Here is a 19841-nt window from a genome sequence, read left to right as displayed (position 1 = left end):
AAAGGACAGGAGGTGGCACGAGGTAGCAGAGCTGAAGATGTTGAGACTTTTGTTGGGATTGATGAGGATGGACAGGATTAGAAACGAGTTTATTAGAGGGACAGCGCATGTAGGATGTTTTGTAGACAAGGTGAGGGAGGCGAGATTGAGATGGTTTGGACATATACAGAGGAGGGACATGGGGTATATCGGTAGGAGAATGCTGAGGATGGAGTCACCAGGAAGGAGGAAAAGAGGAAGGCCAAGGAGGAGGTTTATGGATGTGGTGAGGGAAGACATGCAGGTAGTTGGGTTGAAAGAGGCAGATGTAGAGGACAGGGGTGTGTGGAGACATATGATCCGCTGTGGCGACCCCTAATGGGAGAAGCAGAAAGAAGAAGAAGATAAAGCTGTAATAGGTAATAGCTATTGTCCATTAAAATATAGTGGAGTAAAAGGTACATCTATCGAATCATTAAGGTATGTTCAGTAGAGAGTAAAAGTTGCTTATATCTATGATACTCAGTACAACTAGAAAAAATAGGCAAAAAATTACTTATGTACAGTAACAAAGTACATTTCCTCAAATACTTTACACCCCTGGTGTCCTGACTGGTGCTTTCTCTATCTGCAGCTCATCCATAAGGATGAGCATTGGGGAAATTAACACTGTCTTAATCTTTCCCAAAGATTGGAAAGTCTGTAGGGAGAAAGCCAAATCTGTATTCCCAAAACAGTAAGTGGTGAGTTTTTTTTCCCTTTACCGACTAAGAAAATGAATGCTGATCAACAGCCCTGAAATTGACTCATTTCCCAGTATACATTGCCCTGAAGTTTAACTTAAGAAGGTTATACAGGGTATTTGTGTTCCCACAAAAAGTGAATTAACCATAGTAAACCATTTTACAGCAAACAGGTTTGTGTAGGTATGTGTATGTGTGTGTGTGTGTGTGTGTGTGTGTGTGTGTGTGTGTGTGTGTGTGTGTGTTTATTCTCATAAGGCACAATGAGCCATTCATACTGGTTGTATCGCATCCTGTCCAGTTTCCACTTAATGGTCAAACAAACACTATAAATGACCCTTGGTAAACAAAAGGTATTAAGGTCATGAGGTGTGTCCCTTTAGCCATATGGATGTTGTCCAAATAGCAAATTCTAAAATAAAATCAAGGCAGAATATGTTGTTTATAACCGTTAACCTTTGCTATAATAGTAACTTTTTACTTGCAAATTGTCATGTTTATGTGCTTGATAGATTATTTACTTACAAAAAATAGACATTTTTTTACTTTATTAACCAGCACAAATATTCAAACCATAATTTCGCTAATTAAACCTGAAGAATCATAGTGTAACTAATGTATAATTACATTTACCACTATTCTGAAAAAAAATAAAGTCAGATATCTGCTTTTGGTCCAACCTGGGAAAATAATGTTCATCCCCACTTCTACTCCTGACCAGCTTCAAATCATATAATTTGCATGAATTACTGCCCGTTATATATGGATTATGCTGTGAAGTGTAAATAGTAATTTAGTATTTAATATTTATTTACATTTACCACATTTAGCAAACATGCTTATCTTTTACAAATTACAGAACGTGTAATATATACGTGACTAATAGTAGCATCAAGCTAAAATCTCTGTACTGCAATTATAGACACAAATATCATAAACGCTCTATGTTGTTTCACATTTTGTATGCCGTTACTGAATATAAGTCAAGAAAACAAGCCAAAATACTACATATTTAAAGACATTTAAGAATGTACATTGACCAGGTATACCATTATAACATTATAGACATTATAACATTATGACCTGTAAAGTGAAGAACACTGATTTTCTCTTCATCATGGCACCTGTTTGTGGGAAATATTAAGCAGCAAGTGAACATTTTGCCCTTAAAGTTGATGTGTTAGAAGCAGGAAAAATAGGCAGGCTTAAGGATTTGAATAATTTTGACGTGGGCCAAATTGTGATGGCTAGACGAGTGGGTCAGAGCTGTTCCTGGTCTATCTATCAAAAGTAAGGAACAGTAGTGAACCTGCGACAGGGTCATGGTCGGCCAATGCTCATTGATCCACATGGGGAGCGAAAGCTGGCCTGTGTGGTATGAAGCTAATACTGTTGATGCTTGATAGGTCTGGGTTGTTTCGGCAGCAAAAGGAGGACCAATACAATATTAGGCAGGTGGTTGTAAACCTTTGCCTGATCGGTGGCCAGAAATGTATGCCTGGTTGTTGTAATTTGATTAAGAACAACTGAGGGTATGAGATAAATCCTTCTGTATAGAAGGAGGATGTGTTGATCTTAACCTTAAGGATAAATGGCTGAAAAGATGAAAGATTTATGTGACAACATGCTTATGATGATCGCCAAAATGGTAGTAAAACAATTTTCAAATAGCAGTTTCCCTGTGTAATGTGAGTGGTGTGCAGATTTTTTTTTTCCCTATGCCATTTTGTCTCACTTAATTCACCTCTTATTCACTTCTTCTCTAATCTGTCTGTAGATGGAAGCCCAATTCATGTCTTGTTACGCTGCTTAATAATATTGTTATTGGCATAAACGTGAGTCAAAATAACATCTATTTCTGCCCCTGAGAAAATTCGGTTAATAGGAATTTTGTGTTTCGAGCTCTGTGCACTTTTACCTTTTTTGGAGATTTGAGGGGCTCGCTATGTAAATGAGCTGTGTCGGGAGCAAGTGTTTTACTGTATGGGTGATTGATATTCATCAACATACATGTGAGTATAAAAAAAAAAAAAATCACTGAAAAGTTTGTAAACCTGACCGAAGCCTGTCCCAGGCAACTATTTGCACTCAACTTTAGTTAATGATTGAAATATTAGGCCCAATGACCAATATTTATCCACTCATTTATAAAATAATACGTATTAATCACAAACAAATATTGGTTTACTATAGTTTTTAACGATTTAGTAGTTTTTAATGATTAAAGTACTATAACATGGTGTTTTAGCCATAGGGGTTTTATTGTAGAGTTCTTCTACACGGCAATTCTGAGGAACAGTCATTTACTGTACAGATTTGATTAGATAACAGTACACAATACCAAATTTAGAATTAAATGTACATTGTGGACTGCAATGGATCGTAATAATCCAATTAATGTATTTAATTGTAATTAGTGTATTTTTTATAATTATAAAATATATAATTATATATATATAATTACAATTGTATTGTAATTAGTGTATTTCTACAACATGTCAAATATTTCTAGTGTAAAGGCAAGATGAATGAAATTCTAACTTGTTACAGGTCAAATCGTTTAGGCTGGTGCAGTTGGTTAGCGTTTAAGTGAAGAAGGTACAGTATAGTGTACACAGTACAGGTGCTGCCTTTAATTCAACAGAACATTCTGTACCAGATGACATTCTTTGTTTTTTTTTTCTCATTTAACAAGTAAAAAGAAACTATAACTAAGTATACTAGACTTTTAGGGACTTTGTTTGAACATATCCTACTCTGAGTGGAAAAAATAAATTAAAGATTGCGCCTGCACCTGAGAAAATGAGAATCAGAAGAGCTTCCAAGTTTGACCTGTTGAATTTTCACCATGAATTTTATAAAATTTTGTGTTAAACACTACAAACATTCCTTATACATTACACAACCGTCCCATATCTGCATCTTTGCCTTCTTTGAAAGTAAATAAGGCACCCAGAAGAAAGAATCAATTCTTTTAGAACCAGTTACAGAAGTTTACAGCTCAAGTAAATTGGTGCAATTATGCAAATATTTTAAATTGTTCCAAATTATTATACCGAAAATAGCAGCACTCACATATATTAACACGTTCTGACCACTTCATCTTAAGTTGCATGGTTTCATAACGACCACCATGTTACTCTTTCCTGTCTGCAATTCTGCTTCCAGGAAAACTCAGTACAGTAAGTGAGGCGCTGCCTTTAATTCAATACAACATTCTGTACCAAATGACATTCTTCCTGTTCAGGGCCTAAAATTGGGGTTGAGAGCAGGCAGAGAATAGCTGGGTGGGAAAGCGCTGAGGTTACTCAGGTCATTCGGAAGCTTTAGAGCTGCATGTGCCTTATAGGGTAACTAATAGACCTAACGGACTAATCAGTAATGTGGGATCCACTCATGAACACAGTACACTGATGAGCTTAAACTTGTAAATGACTGTTTGAAGCCATCTGGTGCACTTGATTTTATACATACCCGAACTAAAGTTATTAAGGCAATAGTCATCTACTTTACACTTAATTGGATGCTGGCCAGTGGTTAAACACTTTTTAAACACTCATTCCTGTGTCCAAAGTCTGGTGTTATTTAGAGACAATAAACAAACAAGAATTTTGAAATATAAAGAAGATGCATTTGGGAACTCTAACATTTGGAAACTATAATGTAGTATGCTATATAGAACATTTTACAGATATAGTTATGTTATAAAGACACATACAACATTAATTTAACTTGAATAAGAAGATGGAAAAAAATTGACCAAAGGAATTTCAACCCCATGTCCCTAAGCACAGCCTGTTTGTTTGCTTAATGGCACACAAACCGGCAGATAAACAAACTGTCCTAGAAGGAATAAATCATCCGACAGACAGGGCTCCTCCAAGTAAACAATATGAGGTAAACAAGGCCAAAAACACTCCTATTACCAGGCTAAATGGCCGCTGAATACAAACTTCAACCTGATCATGTGACCTGAAAGCCACCGGACCCAGCTAGGTAAGTCTGCATGATATCCAATATAAAAAGCTTAATTTTATAAATTAGATATATTAAAAATGACCCTTTTGTTAAGATTAGGGCGTTTTTTTCTATCATGTAAATGTACGGCACAAGAATGTATGAATGACGCTAACAGTATGTGATACGTTACCTGTAAATGACCCCGTTCCGATGGAGAAACATGAGAGCAGAGGTAACTTCGGCGGCATAAAAACGAGAGCGTGCTTCGTCGAATTTACGTGAACGCTGGATTTGGAACATTAGATCCCCTCCATTCACGTACTCCATCACGAAGAACAAACGATCCTGTGGAGGCACAGGAAAAGGTAGTATAATAATCGTACCAAATACAGCAAGTAATATAATTGCACAAAAAAGTGCGGGCTGAAAAGGAAAAAAAGCTCCCCTACAGATCAAAGACTACAAAGTAGTTGCAAAATTACTCTGTATTTCCCAAAAACTGAAAAACTGGTATGTAAGGAAATATGCTTTAAAATCAGTATATAATAACAAGAAGTAGTTGAACAGATGGCAGTATCCAATCTTTTGCCATCTTTACGACTTACAGCATTACAAACTGTCCTTCAATATAATATGGATCAAGTGTGGTGAAAAAACGCTTAGCTTAAGATTAGCTTGGCATTTAATAATACACTTAGATGATCTCCTGCTGTGTAATCAAGATAAAGCTCGACAGATGTGAACTTTTGGCACAGAGGTTCAGCTAATCTGCAACTGATCCACTTCATGCTGATCCATTTCCACTTCGCAACATTTATTCTTGTTTTCTATTCAAAAAACAGCCTTTTTTTACAGTTTTTACTTCCAATAATGTATACCTAAGTTTTACCCATCAAGTATATAAGCAAATGGTTCAGTAAAATGGCCCAAAAGAATTTAGTATAATCAATTAAGGCATAATTAGTTAAAAGCATGAGAATTGTTTCACAATAGATTTGTGGATGTATGTATATACACTATATGGACAGCTGTATTGGGACACCAGACCTTTCCAACCATATGTTATTCTTCTCCAAACTGTTACCAAAAAGTTGAAGGCACACAATTTTCCTTGAAAAACCAAAACCTTTTCCAGCATGACAATGCCGCTGTGCACAAAGCCAGCTCTATTAAGATATGGTTTACATGGGCTGAAGTGGAAGATTTCCTGCTATAGAGATCTAACCTCAACCCTGTTAAACACCTTCGGGATGAATGTAAACACTGACTGCACACTAGGCCTCCTCACCTCACCTACATTAGTACCTGACTTTACTAACACCCTTGTGGTTGAACGAGCACAAAAATCTCCACAAGCAAGCTCTAAACTTTATTGGAACACCTTCCCAGAAGAGTGAAGGTTATTAAAATTTGATGGATAAAGAGCACATACAAATCTTATGGAAATTTGTCCACACACTTTTATAGTATAAATAGTAACTTTTAGAGATTTTTCTCTGACTTAAAAACATTTATATCTTTAACATGAAAATAGTTTTATAATGTAAACTAGTGACAAGCAAGTGTACTTAGAAAAAAAATAAAATTCTCTCATCTTCAGTTTTAATTTATCTTGCTTAATCACCTAACCTAGAGCAAACTGAGTGCAAGATGGGTCTCTAGCCTATTACAGTAAACCATTTACTGTAATAACCATTTACATTCACACTCATTTACACCAAGGGACAATGTAACATACTGTGCCTACTGTCACTGTGGCTGACCGGATGCATTAAGACAGTTATAGGAAACAAGAAAACCTGGAGGAAACACTCATAAGCATGAGGAGAATATGCTAAACTCCACACATGCACTAACTAAGAATGAGAATCAAACCCAGGACCCTTGAGCTGTGAGGTGTGAAGCAACTGTGGCATTTGTCCCCCCGTCCCCTTTCATGAGCAGTGTTGATAAAGCAATCTGTGCCACTTTTCCAATTTCTTCCAAGCAGAGACAACAAATCTAGATTCTCGAAACGCACAGACCCACCGCTGTTAGATTCTCCTCATCCTGCTCATCATCTAATTACAAAATCCATCATGAGGTGAGTCAGGTGTGTTGGAGGAAAGCACAACATGACACTGGGGTCACAGAACTTTAAGTGAGAGCCCGATCTTGCATAAGAGTGCAGCAGTTTGCCCTCTCTCTCTCTCTCTCTCTCTCTCTCTCTCTCTCTCTCTCTCTCTCTCTCTCTCTCTTTCTCTCTCTCTCTGAAAGCGAATTTAAACAGGATGCTGAAATAGTTTGTTTAAAGTGTTCCCAGAGACACAGCAACGGCCCACCCGATCAAACGTGAATAAACATTTCCTGCCTCCAATTAGAAATGTAGAGATACTGGCGTCCCTGCACTACAACAGAAAAGACTCGATTCCCAGATAAACCACCCAGACCCAACAAGCTGGGGCGTAGTGTGTGGCAGATTGTGATTTTGATGGATTACATGAACTCTGTGTGTGCCTCCGTGTGTGTATGTACTATACACTCCATTTCCCCGATGAAAAACAACTTCAGTACTTCAGAAAAAAAAGGAACACATTTTCTAAGTAGACCCATTCTGAGAATTTTTTTTAATAGATAAAGAAAAGGTAACAGGTGGAAAAAAAAAATCTTTCAACAAGCACAAAACTTGATTTGGCCTTGGAAACTGTGCAATCTTGGACCAATTTTTTTTCAGGGCTTTAAATAATAGCCGTTCTACATTGTGAGATTAGCACACTGCACTTTCACTTAACAAATGAAAAGCTGCATGGTCCTAATAGCAACAGGAAATCACTATAATTACAGCACAGAGCTTATTGTGTGTGGGCCTAGACAACAGTCAAGAATGTTTAACCATTAATGCAGAACTTTTTGAAATTCGGCAGTATTGATTTTACTGTTAGTGCAATGGAAAACATGTTAAATCATGTATTCTAACTACCATGTTTTCTTCAATCAACAACTTTTCACTTATCATACACCAAACACCATATGGATAAGTGTTTGTTACATTAGACATAAATTTTTACAGCCATATGTGGTTCTTTACTTAAATTGTTACCACAAATTTGGAGGCACACAATTGTATAGGATGTCCATGAATCTCTATCTTAATCTTAAGTGATAAAGTTAATCAGTTATTGATCATGTTCTTAATCATTGTACAGTAAATGTGAATGTCAATATAGCACAATAGTGGCCTATGTGAGGGTAATGGTAATTCACAGAAACGGACCAGTCAGTGCTTGCACACCATTCCTTCAATTATTGTAGTTTTTCTATGTATTCTTTAAATGTTGTTTTGCAATTTAGGTTTTTCCTTTTTTACTCTCCTCCAGACATTGGATTTTTTATTTGAACTTCAATGGGGGAGTGGTGGCTCCAGCGGTTAAGGTGCTGGGTTGCCGATCGGAAGGTCTGGGGTTCAAGCCCCGGTATCGCCAAGCTGCCCCTCTTGGTTCCTTAACCCTCTATGCTCCAGGGGTCCCTTACGAGGGAAATATCAAGGTCCGTGACGTCGGAGTGACGTGGGGCCGCCTTCCCGTGAGCTCACCACCTGCAGGAGGGACCGTAAGGGACGGTGCTGTGAGGATTGGGCAGAAGGCGGGGGCCTGCTTAGACTGCTGCCCCCGCGACCCGAATTACGGATAAGTGGGAGAAAATGAATGAATGAATGAACTTCCATGAATAAGTTATAATGGGAAGAGTTCTCACAGTATGAAAATATGTTTGATAAAATTTTGATTGGTTTTAATAAAGTTTTTTTTTGTAATTTAATTCATTTGTACTACTAGCATTTTCAGTTTTGTTTGTTAAGGGCTTTTGTAATAGACATAGTCTGAAAACAACTTCACAGAGATAAAGAGTTTATAACATTGTATAAAAGAATGTAGACGTTTAGTCCTTTTAAGTGTGCACCTTACAATTCCTAATAAAGTTGCCCATAATAAGCGAGCCACTGGTGACCATGGGAGGGAAAAACTCCCGGAGATGGCATGCGGATGAAACCTTGAGAGGAACTACATACCACTTTACGGTAAGATACTGTGGCGAGTCGTTGCAACAATTACAATTACAGTTAATTACAATTTTGCAACAAAGTTTAATTTTATAATAGAAGAGAGAAGATATTTGTTTCAATAATTCTATTTTATAAACGTTTCTGCATGCAAAATGATGAAGGCAGATTACTTTACATTAAAATGAAAAGCCCTGTAATAGATTTGTCTCATATTTTATTTACCATGAATACAAAGACAGCTGTTAAGCCTATAAGCAAAATTTACAAACTACATTTCCTGATGATGATGTAGGGTCTGTATTAGTGTTAGCATAAAGCAGTCTTTTACTTCACAAATGCATAATCAAAGTCCCTGTGTGCATTCCCAATAATAATAAATAAATAATCACAGTGTCATTGATAAAACTTTAAAATAATGTAAAACTGGGGAACAAATATTAACATTTAAAAGCAACAAGGATTCAGACATTACATCTAAGCATCAGTCAGATCACTAAATATATAATATATAATAATTTTAATTTCCCTTCACTGGCCCAAACCTGTTAGACCATGGCAATGGTTTGCCAAAGCAGGTGTAAAAAAAAAAAGAATTGACTGCACGGATCCTTGACCTCAACCCCAATGAACACCTTTCGTATAAATTTGCACCTGAATTTACTAATGTTTTTGCTGCTCAATGGTTAAATCCCCACAGCCACACTCCCAAGTCTAATAAAAAGCCTCCTCAGAAAGAATTTAGGTTATTCTAACAAACAGCAAAGATGGGAGTTAATCAACAGGATGTGACATAATTCAACAGGATATACAAAAATCACATGGGTGTGATTATCAGGTGTCTACCAACATTTGGTTACAGTGAATCTCTGTGGTCATACCATGCCCACTATATATGAATATACAAATCCAAAAATCACTGACATGGTCTTAGTCTAAAATAGATATGCAGACAGAAACACAGCCAGGTCCATGTTCGTGAGACCGGGCATCAGGATGAATACCATAAATGTGATGAATTTGTGTGCCTTTCACCTTTTCACAATCAACCTCTGAACTAACGGCAATAACTACAGATTATCCGTATTTAACTTAATGGGCAATAATTTACCCTTTCATCACAGCACAGGGTTTTGTCCCTCAAGGCAATTAATTTCCCGAATGAGCAAATTACAGATAAATGTTCTAGGATGCTAGAGAATTTAACAGTTTGGGAAATATATATATATATATATATATATATATATATATATATATATATATATATATATATATATATATATATATATAAATAAAAATGGTATAACAAATGGAACTGAACCTCTAGCAGATCCGAAGTGCACATGCAAACACATGCAAACAAACAGATTTTATTATGATCCAAATAACCAATCTTGCTTAACATCTCTGGACAAAAACAGACTAGTGTTACTCTGTTTGCCAAGAAGCTGTCACACAACACCTGTGGAAAGTGGGCTTTATGGTCCTTTTCACCACAGAGGAAATTTCTTGCACTTTCTAAGCGAAAAACAAACACAACTTTGATGGATCTCTCTTTACACAGTGCAAATCCAACATCCCTAAGTCACTCCGTCATCCACTCTCACTTGCGTGCTCTTTCTAATGACAAAGCTTTTTGTTTGAACAAACCGAGTTGCTTGAACTGGTTCAAGCCTTAACACGATGAAGTGTTTTTTTTGGGAAGAGTTTGTACTAAATGGAATGCTTGAAAGGGGGAAAAAGCGCAAAAAGGGCTAAATGTAGTATAGTAGTGAATGGTCATGCAGATGCATAGAGAATGCTTTGAGGTTACAGCAATTTAAATTGATCTGAAATTAAAGTTTTTTGAATGCAATGCAGCTACATGATATGGCAGTATATTAGCATGGCTTGTTAGTGATTATAAGCACAACGGCACTGTGCATAGTGGTATTAGCATGTGAACCTACAGTAAACTGCTGCTGCATCGCTATCTTTAGGTAGAAATTTTTCCGCCAATGCCAGTGACGTACGCACATGTTTGTTGGTGATAACATAGGAAAATAACCAAACTGTTAAAAGATGTTCAACAAACAAAAGGAATTTCATTACATAACAAGTGCTGGTCACCATTCACAACCAATTGTTGGTCCAGGTGGAATTTTCGTTTATTAGGCAATTAAAATATGACAATAATTGACATTACGTGGAGGCTATTTAAAGGCGAATAAAAGCATGCTATAACATCTGCAAGCCATAGATAGGTGCATAAGCCAGTATTTACTGTTTTTTTGGACTTCGCTACAAATTGTGGCCAAGTTCCAACGCCTGGGAGAAAACACGGAATGCAAATGAAGAAACAGGGGGAAACAGCCAAAATGCTGAATAAGGCAAGAGATATGTGGGAAAGAACACGAAGGTGTATAGAAATGCAGGTACAAATGAAACACAATGGAATAAACAGCTGTCATCAGTGATGTCTGAGAGAAGTAAAATAAATAAATAAATAAATAAATGCATTCTTTTTTTTTTTCCATATTATCCATGTTTCATATACTTAGTACACAATTAGAATCAATCGGGATTAAATTACTTTCTGAATGGTTTTTGCAAATTCCCTTGCTCACTTGTCCCCTATTACATAATGGAAATAAATATGCTTTTTTCCCGAGCCTCTACTTTATACTTACAACCTACAATTAAGATTGTAGAAATTATTAAGGAGTTGAATTATGAAAAATAAATTAATATTTTATTTTTAATTTATTCATAAATTATTTTGTTTGTTTGTAGTTTGTTGTATTATGTACATATTTTAGAATAAGAAAAGGGGAAAGACAACATTTTATTGTATTGCTGTTTATGGTAATGCACTAAAAATAAAGAATTCAATCTGGATTATATATGGACATTAGCTCTGCGAAAGGACAACTGTAAATACAGTGGAGGATGTAATGCTGTCTGAATCACATTTGGCTTCCAATATTTGCCTCCAAATTTGTTAAGCAAAGTCTCCTCTTGCAGAACAATTGCTCTCTGTTCATCTTTCATTTTTTTTCCTTCTCAAATTTCCACTAACCAAAAAAAAATAATAAAATAAAAAGTCAGCTCAGAGGTTAACATTCCTCACATGCAAATTCCACATCATTACTACCATTCAACAAAACATCCAGCTGACATGTTATGAAATATCCCTATATCGCTCAAAACTTGCTTGAAAACCAAACATGTTTTGCATTTCATTGTATTTGCGGAAGTACGCTATTAATCAATACAGCCTTTATTAATCAGTAGAAATTCTTGGCATATAAATCAAGACATTTATCATTATTTGAGATGACCTGCATCCCACTGGGTTTTGGTTAGAATTGTGTTTCTGATTGCGGGTTAATAGTTTGGCTTGAGGCACGGTTGTCGAAGGACAAGCAGCTGCAATCCCACTCTGCAATTAATGAAAGAACAACAAAAATTTAAGAGGAAGGAACATGGACAAGACCCTTGGGAGCGCTCCAAGCCGCTGTCAAACTCCACGGACAAGCCAGATAATAAGTAATAATTACCCATCTCCTATGCAGTGGAAGTACCGTGTCGAAATAAACAATAAACATAAACACATGTCAGTCTTTATTATATCATTATAGTAATACACATTTATTCGCCATTTAAAGGAACAGGCGAATTACTGTAATCTAATTTTACACTAATGTCTGTGTAATTGATAGATGGTTTTGGTAATGAAGGTGACAATATATTAGATGCAAGCAGTGGTGGACAGTAAGAAAGTAAATGTAATTCTTTAAAGACTATAAAGACTTTTACTTTAACTTCACTTCATTCAATACACACAAGTCAAATATCTTATTTTTTACTAAACTACATTTTGCAAAATCGGTCGTTCCTTTTTATTTATGAGTGGATAAAATAGTAATAAGGCAGCAGTATCAAGTTGTAAAATATCACGATTCACTTGTGCCACTGTACCTCCTGTCAAACACACAATTATTGTTACTGATGTGATGTGATTTATTCTGCATTAAAATAATGTTATTTTGCCAATGCTTAAACTTGTACAGGATTATAAATGATCATATTTAACCAAGTAAAACACACACTCAGTGAGCCCACACTACATTACTTTGCTCTGAAAACAACTTCAGTTCTTGTGGCATGGGTTCCATAAGTTGTTGAAAGCATTTCTTTGAAATTCTGGTCCATGCTGACATGATTGTTCATAGTTTAAATAATTTACACTTGGCATCTCATGTTGTGTATTTGCACTTTAAAAAAGTCTTTTGTACTTTTATGCAGTCATAATGCACTATGATCCTGGAAAAATTCAATTTCCTTCTGCTATATGCAAGCTATATAAAGAAATGACAATAAAAATTCACTTGACTTGAATAGACGATTGCATCATGGCATTCATAAACATTTTTCAGCTATACTTTCATGCAGCAAATTTCACAAATGTGTTCAATTTCAGATTCAGATCTGGTGGCCCCTAAAAAACACTGAACTTACTGTTAAATTCATGAAAGCAGTTTGAGATGGCTTTTGCTTTATGACATTAATGCTGGAAGAAGCCATACAAAGATGTTTAACTATACCTATGCACATCAACAATAGTACACATTCCTCACTCTATTACAGCACCTCCACCAGCCTGGATTGTTCACACATGGAAAATTCAGTCTATGGAATCATGCTGTTGGCACCAAATTCTGTCTCCACCATCTTTATACCTCAGAAAACCAGTGTCATCAAACGCCCGAAGGAGCGGCGTGGGGCCGCCTTCCCGTGGGCTCACCACCTGCAGGAGGGAACGTAAGGGGCCGGTGCGACGAGGATCGGGCGGCAGTCGAAGGCGGGGGCCTCGACAACCCGATCCCTGGACACGGAAGCTAGCTCTAGGGACGTGGAATGTCACCTCGCTGGCGGGGAAGGAGCCTGAGATTGTGCGTGAGGTTGAAAGGTCCCGACTAGAGATAGTCGGGATCACCTCTACGCACGGCTTGGGCTCTGGAACCACACTCCTCGAGAGAGGATGAACTCTTCACCACTCTGGAGTTGCCCATGGTGAAAGGCGGCGGGCTGGTGTGGGTTTGCTTATAGCCCCCCAGCTCAGCCGCCATGTGTTGAAGTTTACCGCGGTGAATGAGAGGGTCGTTTCCCTGCGCCTACGGGTCGGGGATAGGTCGCTCACTGTCGTGTGTGCCTACGGGCCAAACGGCAGTGTAGAGTACCCGGCCTTCTTGGGGTCTCTGGGAGGGGTGCTGGAAAGTGCTCCAACTGGGGACTCCGTCGTTCTACTGGAAAACTTCAATGCCCACGTGGGCAGCGACAGTGACACCTGGAGGGGCGTGTTTGGGAGGAACGGCCCCCCTGATCTGAACCCGAGCGGTGTTCAGTTATTGGACTTCTGTGCTAGTTACAGTTTGTCCATATCTTCAACTCCCACCTCCGGCGGAGCTTCGACCGGATCCCGAGGGAGGCTGGAGATATCGGGTCCAAGTGGACCATGTTCTCCACCTCCATTGTCAAAGCGGCCGCTCGGAGCTGTGGCTGTAGGGTCTCTGTCGAGGCGGCAATCGAGGCCTGTCGAGGCGGCAATCCCCGAACCCGGTGGTGGACACCGGAAGTGAGGGATGCCGTCATGCTGAAGAAGGAGTCCTATCGGGCCTGGTTGGCTTGTGGGACTCCTGAGGCAGCCGACGGGTACCGGCAGGCCAAGCGAACTGCAGCCCGGGTGGTTGTGGAGGCAAAAACTCGGGCCTGGGAGGAGTTCGGTGAGGCCATGGAGAAGGACTATCGGCTGGCTTCGAAGAGATTCTGGCAAACTGTCCAGCGCCTCAGGAGAAGGGAGCAGTGCCCTACCAATGCTGTTTACAGTAGAGGTGGGGAGCTGTTGACCTCACCTGGGGAGGTCGTTGGACGGCGGAAGGAATACTTCGAGGATCTCCTCAGTGGACTCGTCCATCACCCAAGCTGAAGTCACCGAGGTAGTCAAGAAACTCCTCGGTGGCAAGGCACCGGGGGTGGATGAGATCCGCCCTGAGTACCTCAAGTCTCTGGATGTTGTGGGGCTGTCTTGGCTGACACGCCTCTGCAGCATCGCGTGGCGGTCGGGGACAGTGCCTCTGGGATGGCAGACCGGGGTGGTGGTCCCTCTTTTTAAGAAGGGGGACCGGAGGGTGTGTTCCAACTATAGGGGGATCACACTTCTCAGCCTCCCTGGGAAAGTCTATGCTAGGGTGCTGGAGAGGAGAATACGGCCGATAGTAGAACCTCGGATTCAGGAGGAACAGTGTGGTTTTCGTCCAGGCCGTGGAACACTGGACCAGCTCTATACCCCCTACAGGGTGCTGGAGGGTTCATGGGAGTTTGCCCAACCAGTCCACATGTGTTTTGTGGATTTGGAGAAGGCATTCGACTGTGTCCCTCGTGGCGGCCTGTGGAGGGTGCTCCGGGAGTATGGGGTCCGGGGTCCTGTCCGGTCCCTGTACGACCAAAGCAGGAGCTTGGTTCGCATTGCCGGCAGTAAGTCAGACTTGTTCCCGGTGCATGTTGGACTCCGGCAGGGCTGCCCTTTGTCACCGGTTCTGTTCATAATTTTTATGGACAGAATTTCTAGGCGCAGCCAGGGGCCGGAGGGTGTCCGGTTTGGTGACAACGCGATTTCGTCTCTGCTCTTTGCAGATGATGTTGTCGTGTTGGCTTCATCAAACCAAGACCTTCGGCAGTCACTGGGACGGTTTGCAGCCGAGTGTGAAGCGGCTGGGATGAGAATCAGCACCTCCAAATCCAAGGCCATGGTCCTCAGTCGGAAAAGGGTGGCTTGCCCACTTCAGGTTGGTGGAGAGTTCCTGCCTCAAGTGGAGGAGTTTAAGTATCTTGAGGTTTTGTTCACGAGTGAGGGAAGGATGGAACGGGAGTTTGACAGACGGATCGGTGCAGCTTCTGCAGTAATGCGGTCGATGTACCGGTCTGTCGTGGTAAAGAAAGAGCTGAGCCGCAAGGCAAAACTCTCGATTTACCGGTCAATCTACGTTCCTACTCTCACCTATGGTCATGAGCTCTGGGTCCTGACCGAAAGGACAAGATCCCGGATACAGGCGGCCGAAATGAGCTTTCTCCGCAGGGTGGCTGGGCGATCCCTTAGAGATAGGGTGAGAAGCTCTGTCACTCGGGAGGAGCTCAGAGTAGAGCCGCTGCTCCTCCACATCGAGAGGGGTCAGCTGAGGTGGCTCTGGCATCTGTCTCCTGGATGCCTCCTGGACGCCTTCCTGGGAAGGTGTTCCGGGCGCGTCCCACTGGGAGGAGACCCCGGGGAAGACCTAGGACACGCTGGAGAGACTATGTCTCCCGTCTGGCCTCGGAACGCCTCGGTGTCCCCCCGGAAGAGCTGGAAGAAGTGTCTAGGGAGAGGGAAGTCTGGGCATCTCTGCTTAGACCACTGCCCCTGCGACCCGGCCCCGGATAAGCGGGAGAAGATGAGATGAGATGAGATCAAACCATGTTTTCTCATGATCTTTATTCTTAACAAGTTAAGTTTTTTTTAAGAAGAACAGCTGTTTACTGGATGTAAACATTTGTTTTAAAAAAGTTTGCCTATTCGCAAACTTTATTCCTGCAAATTTTGACTTTATTTCTACAAACCATGAGGGAGCTTGAACTTTCACTTCTGGTCCCGCTTTCATTTTATAATGCAACGTGTGTAGCAGACTGGACTATGGCTACAATGGCTGTGAGTTTGTGAAACCACGCCTAAAATAGTTCTCTAAGATTTTATCCATTGTTTGTCCTCTATGATTTCATTTCAATGTGCAAAGCTTTCTGGCACTACAGAGGGGTGACACTGCCTAATTGGCAAAAAAAAAAAAAAGAATTGCAGGAAAAAAAGACAGAATTGCAAGAAATAACGTCAGAATTACGAGGGGAAAAAAACTGAATCGTGAGAAAAAAGTCTGAATTGCGAGAAAAAGGTCAGAATTGCGAAAAGAAATAATTATAATAATTTTTTTAATGTGCCGGAAACAGGCTTCCACAAAACTCTCGAGACTGTTGTCTGTGAAAATCCCAGCAGTAATAGAAATATTCGAACCAGTCCGCCAACAATCGTGCCACAGAGATCACACTTTCCCCATTCTGACTGTGAATGTAAACATCACCTGAAGTTGCTGGCCCAGATTTGTGTGATTTTATGTATTGTGCTGCTGCCACATGAGTGACTGATGAGATAATTGCACGAATGTGTGGGTGTACAAAATGTTCATAATAAAATGCTTGGAAATTGTACACAACAATAAAATTACACACTCCTCATAATGTCAATGTTACATTACTTTAAAATGTTGCCTTTCTACGTATTCTTCCCTTACCTTCCTACCTAATACAATGAAAATTAATAGTCCAAGAAAAGATCCAAAAGGTTTGCAAGTGAGATCTGAACCAGCAACCAAACTAGCACCTGGTTTGCTATTTACATTTATAGCCCTGCATCTCTCACTCCAAAATACTGACATGCTACTATAGGCACTACTGATCTTGTTAGTATACTACATGGATTTACTGCGTCACTTTACATTCTGCTGGAGGCAATAAGGTAAATACTGTATTATAACCCTGCAATGCCTTTCAATATAAAGGCAATTAGTCAATTAAAAACATTTTGTAATTGGGTTGTTATACTTTATTTAAAAAAAAATCACAGCATGCATTTTAGTGATCACTTCATCGTTGCATAAATTGATATATTTATTTAGTTAAAAATCATAATTGATTAGATTTGTGTTGGATTATTGTGTTGGAATTTGGTAATTTAATAAGATTTTTGTTTTGGGGACAAAATCCTACTGTTGCTGCCTGTAACCCACAATCTACAATTCTGTGGGTAATTTTTGGGCCAATCAAAGGTAAGAGGTGGTAGCTTAGTGGTTAAGGCATTGGACTTTGGATCTGAAGGTTGGGAGTTAAAATACCAGCCACACCAAGCTGCCAAACCAAAGTTCTTTAACCTGCTCAGTTGTATGAATGAGATAAATGTAAGTCAATGTAGATAAGTGTGTCTGGCAAATGCCATAAAAGTAAATGTAAATCAAATAGCAGCTGAGATTCATGAAATGTCATCATCAATTTGATTTTAAAAGAAGTCTGACAACAACGGCTGGCAGCTAGACGTGAAGTGAAGAGACGGTGGAAGAGTGTCAAAGAAAAACAAAGGTGAAAGTGAGACAATATAAAGTGTTTATTACATTATAAAATCGACTCGTTACAATGAAGTATAGCATTTATTTATTCTCTTTTTGCCGCATCAATTAAAATCGGTTGTTCAGCAAGACAACTCATGACGTCTCGCTAGCGAATATCTAAATGTGTTTGTTTTTAAATATTTAGGTTTTAGGTCTGAAAATATGAGCCATTACTGAGCCATATGTCTGCTCACCTCTGTGTCTATTTTTTACAGATTGCATATTTATATGCTCTTATCTGGAGCAACTAAAAATGTTATGCCATTTAGACAAATGAGAAGGTGAGGGTTAAGGTTCTTGTTGAAGGGCAAAACAGTGGCAGCTTGGTGGTGCTGGGATTTGAACTCCTAACATTCTGATCAGTACTCCAACATCTTAACTACTAAACTACGATTTTCATTTGTATTGCTCTATATTCTAAATTATTTGACAGTTTATGAAACAACATACAGATGTTATATAGTAAAGTACATAAAGAAAACTAATCAGGTAATTTAAAAAAAAAAAACCCATTGGAAGTGACCATAGCTGATAACATAGGTTTGTTGTGTGTATTGTAGCTGTGGTAGCTAGAGAGTGAATTAGTTTACAATTATAGGGTTAGATTTGAATGAGGCATGTCTGAAGCAGACAGACACAACAGTTTGTCAGTACACCGTTTTTGTCATATCTATTTTGCTTTGTAGTCTTTGGTGTGCTTTAAGTGCAGTCTCAAAGTCTCCGGATGTGCATTAATGAAATTACCTACACAATAATCAAGTACACCGTTCAACCCCAATACCTCACAAATAGAGGAGATCAAACTTTACCATTTAATCCCCCTTTTTAAACGATCTTGTTTTGTATTTAAAAGGCAGGCCAGGTCAGGTGAAATAAGATTATTAGTGAAATTCAAGATTCATCTGCACAATTAATCAATTTAAGACACATTTACAAAGAAAGTTTAATAGAAATGTAAGCTTGACAGATGATGACAACTGGTTTAACCTATTTCCATTCAAAGATTTGTAATAGACTGTGTAATAAATATGAATAAACATGACATAAACAACTTATAATGTCAGTAACTTAAACACAATCAAATAAATGAATGTACCAATTTGAATAAAGCACTGAGAATTGTTTTTATGATGTGCACAATTGACTACATGATGTGAAAGTTTTGAAATATAAATTTCTGTTCTGAGAAATGCTCCAAAGCAACTGAGAAAATCTATCTATCTATCTATCTATCTATCTATCTATCTATCTATCTATCTATCTATCTATCTATCTATCTATCTATCTATCTATCTATCTATCTATTTTTCTAAAGAATTAATTCAAGTTTGAGAAAGCCTGGAAGCTTGCAAATCCATTTCAATAGCTCAATGAATTTAGTTCTCAGTACGACCCCTTTCCCTGCTCATACACCTCATGTACATCAACTAAGAAATGACACTCAGCGAAGGGTTAGATAAAAAGAAATCCTTTTACATCAACTAAGAGATAAGTGTGACTCGGTCATACTCTGGCTTTTCCCTTTTTTGGGGTCCCACTTGCCGGTCACACTTAAAGTAAAGAAAATGCTGAGTTTGTACTTTTAACTATTATGCATCTTGAGCAAAAGGAGGTAATGAACATGAAGACAATATGAGTAATATATGCAGATATTTATTTCATTGTTTCTTTGCTTTGTTCTTTTCTAATGCAGGTGTGGTGTACTGACATATACAATAAACCCCATATATGATAGTCTGTGTAAACTCTGTATATATATAGTTCTTTCTTTTTCTTTTACCTTGCATACTTTTTGCTTGCTTTAATAATTTTTACTCATGCTGAATCCTTAAAAAAAAACACAAGCAAACCACATGAAATAACACTTGGAAAGGATCCAGTAAATGTAAGAAGCAT

General features: G+C 38.9%; 1 protein-coding gene across 10 annotated transcripts in view; it reads right to left on the bottom strand.

Annotated features, from left to right (window-relative positions):
* Positions 1 to 19841, bottom strand: part of prkceb (protein kinase C, epsilon b) — a 99357-nt gene that overhangs the window by 17423 nt on the left and 62093 nt on the right. For all 10 annotated transcript variants that reach the window (XR_014533270.1, XR_014533271.1, XR_014533272.1 and 7 more), the window contains one exon: positions 4873 to 5027. Coding sequence is in view for 6 of the 10 variants with exons in the window: in XM_083539939.1 (XP_083396065.1) it covers positions 4873 to 5027 (155 nt within the window). In the remaining 4 variants the exon portion in view is untranslated. The remainder of the gene's footprint in view (positions 1 to 4872; positions 5028 to 19841) is intronic.

The sequence above is a fragment of the Silurus aristotelis genome, assembly GCF_946808225.1.
Source record: "Silurus aristotelis genome assembly, chromosome: 4".
Taxonomy (NCBI): Eukaryota; Metazoa; Chordata; class Actinopteri; order Siluriformes; family Siluridae; genus Silurus; species Silurus aristotelis.
The sequence above is the reverse complement of the archived record's forward strand: the minus strand, read 5'-3'. Positions and strand labels throughout refer to the sequence as shown.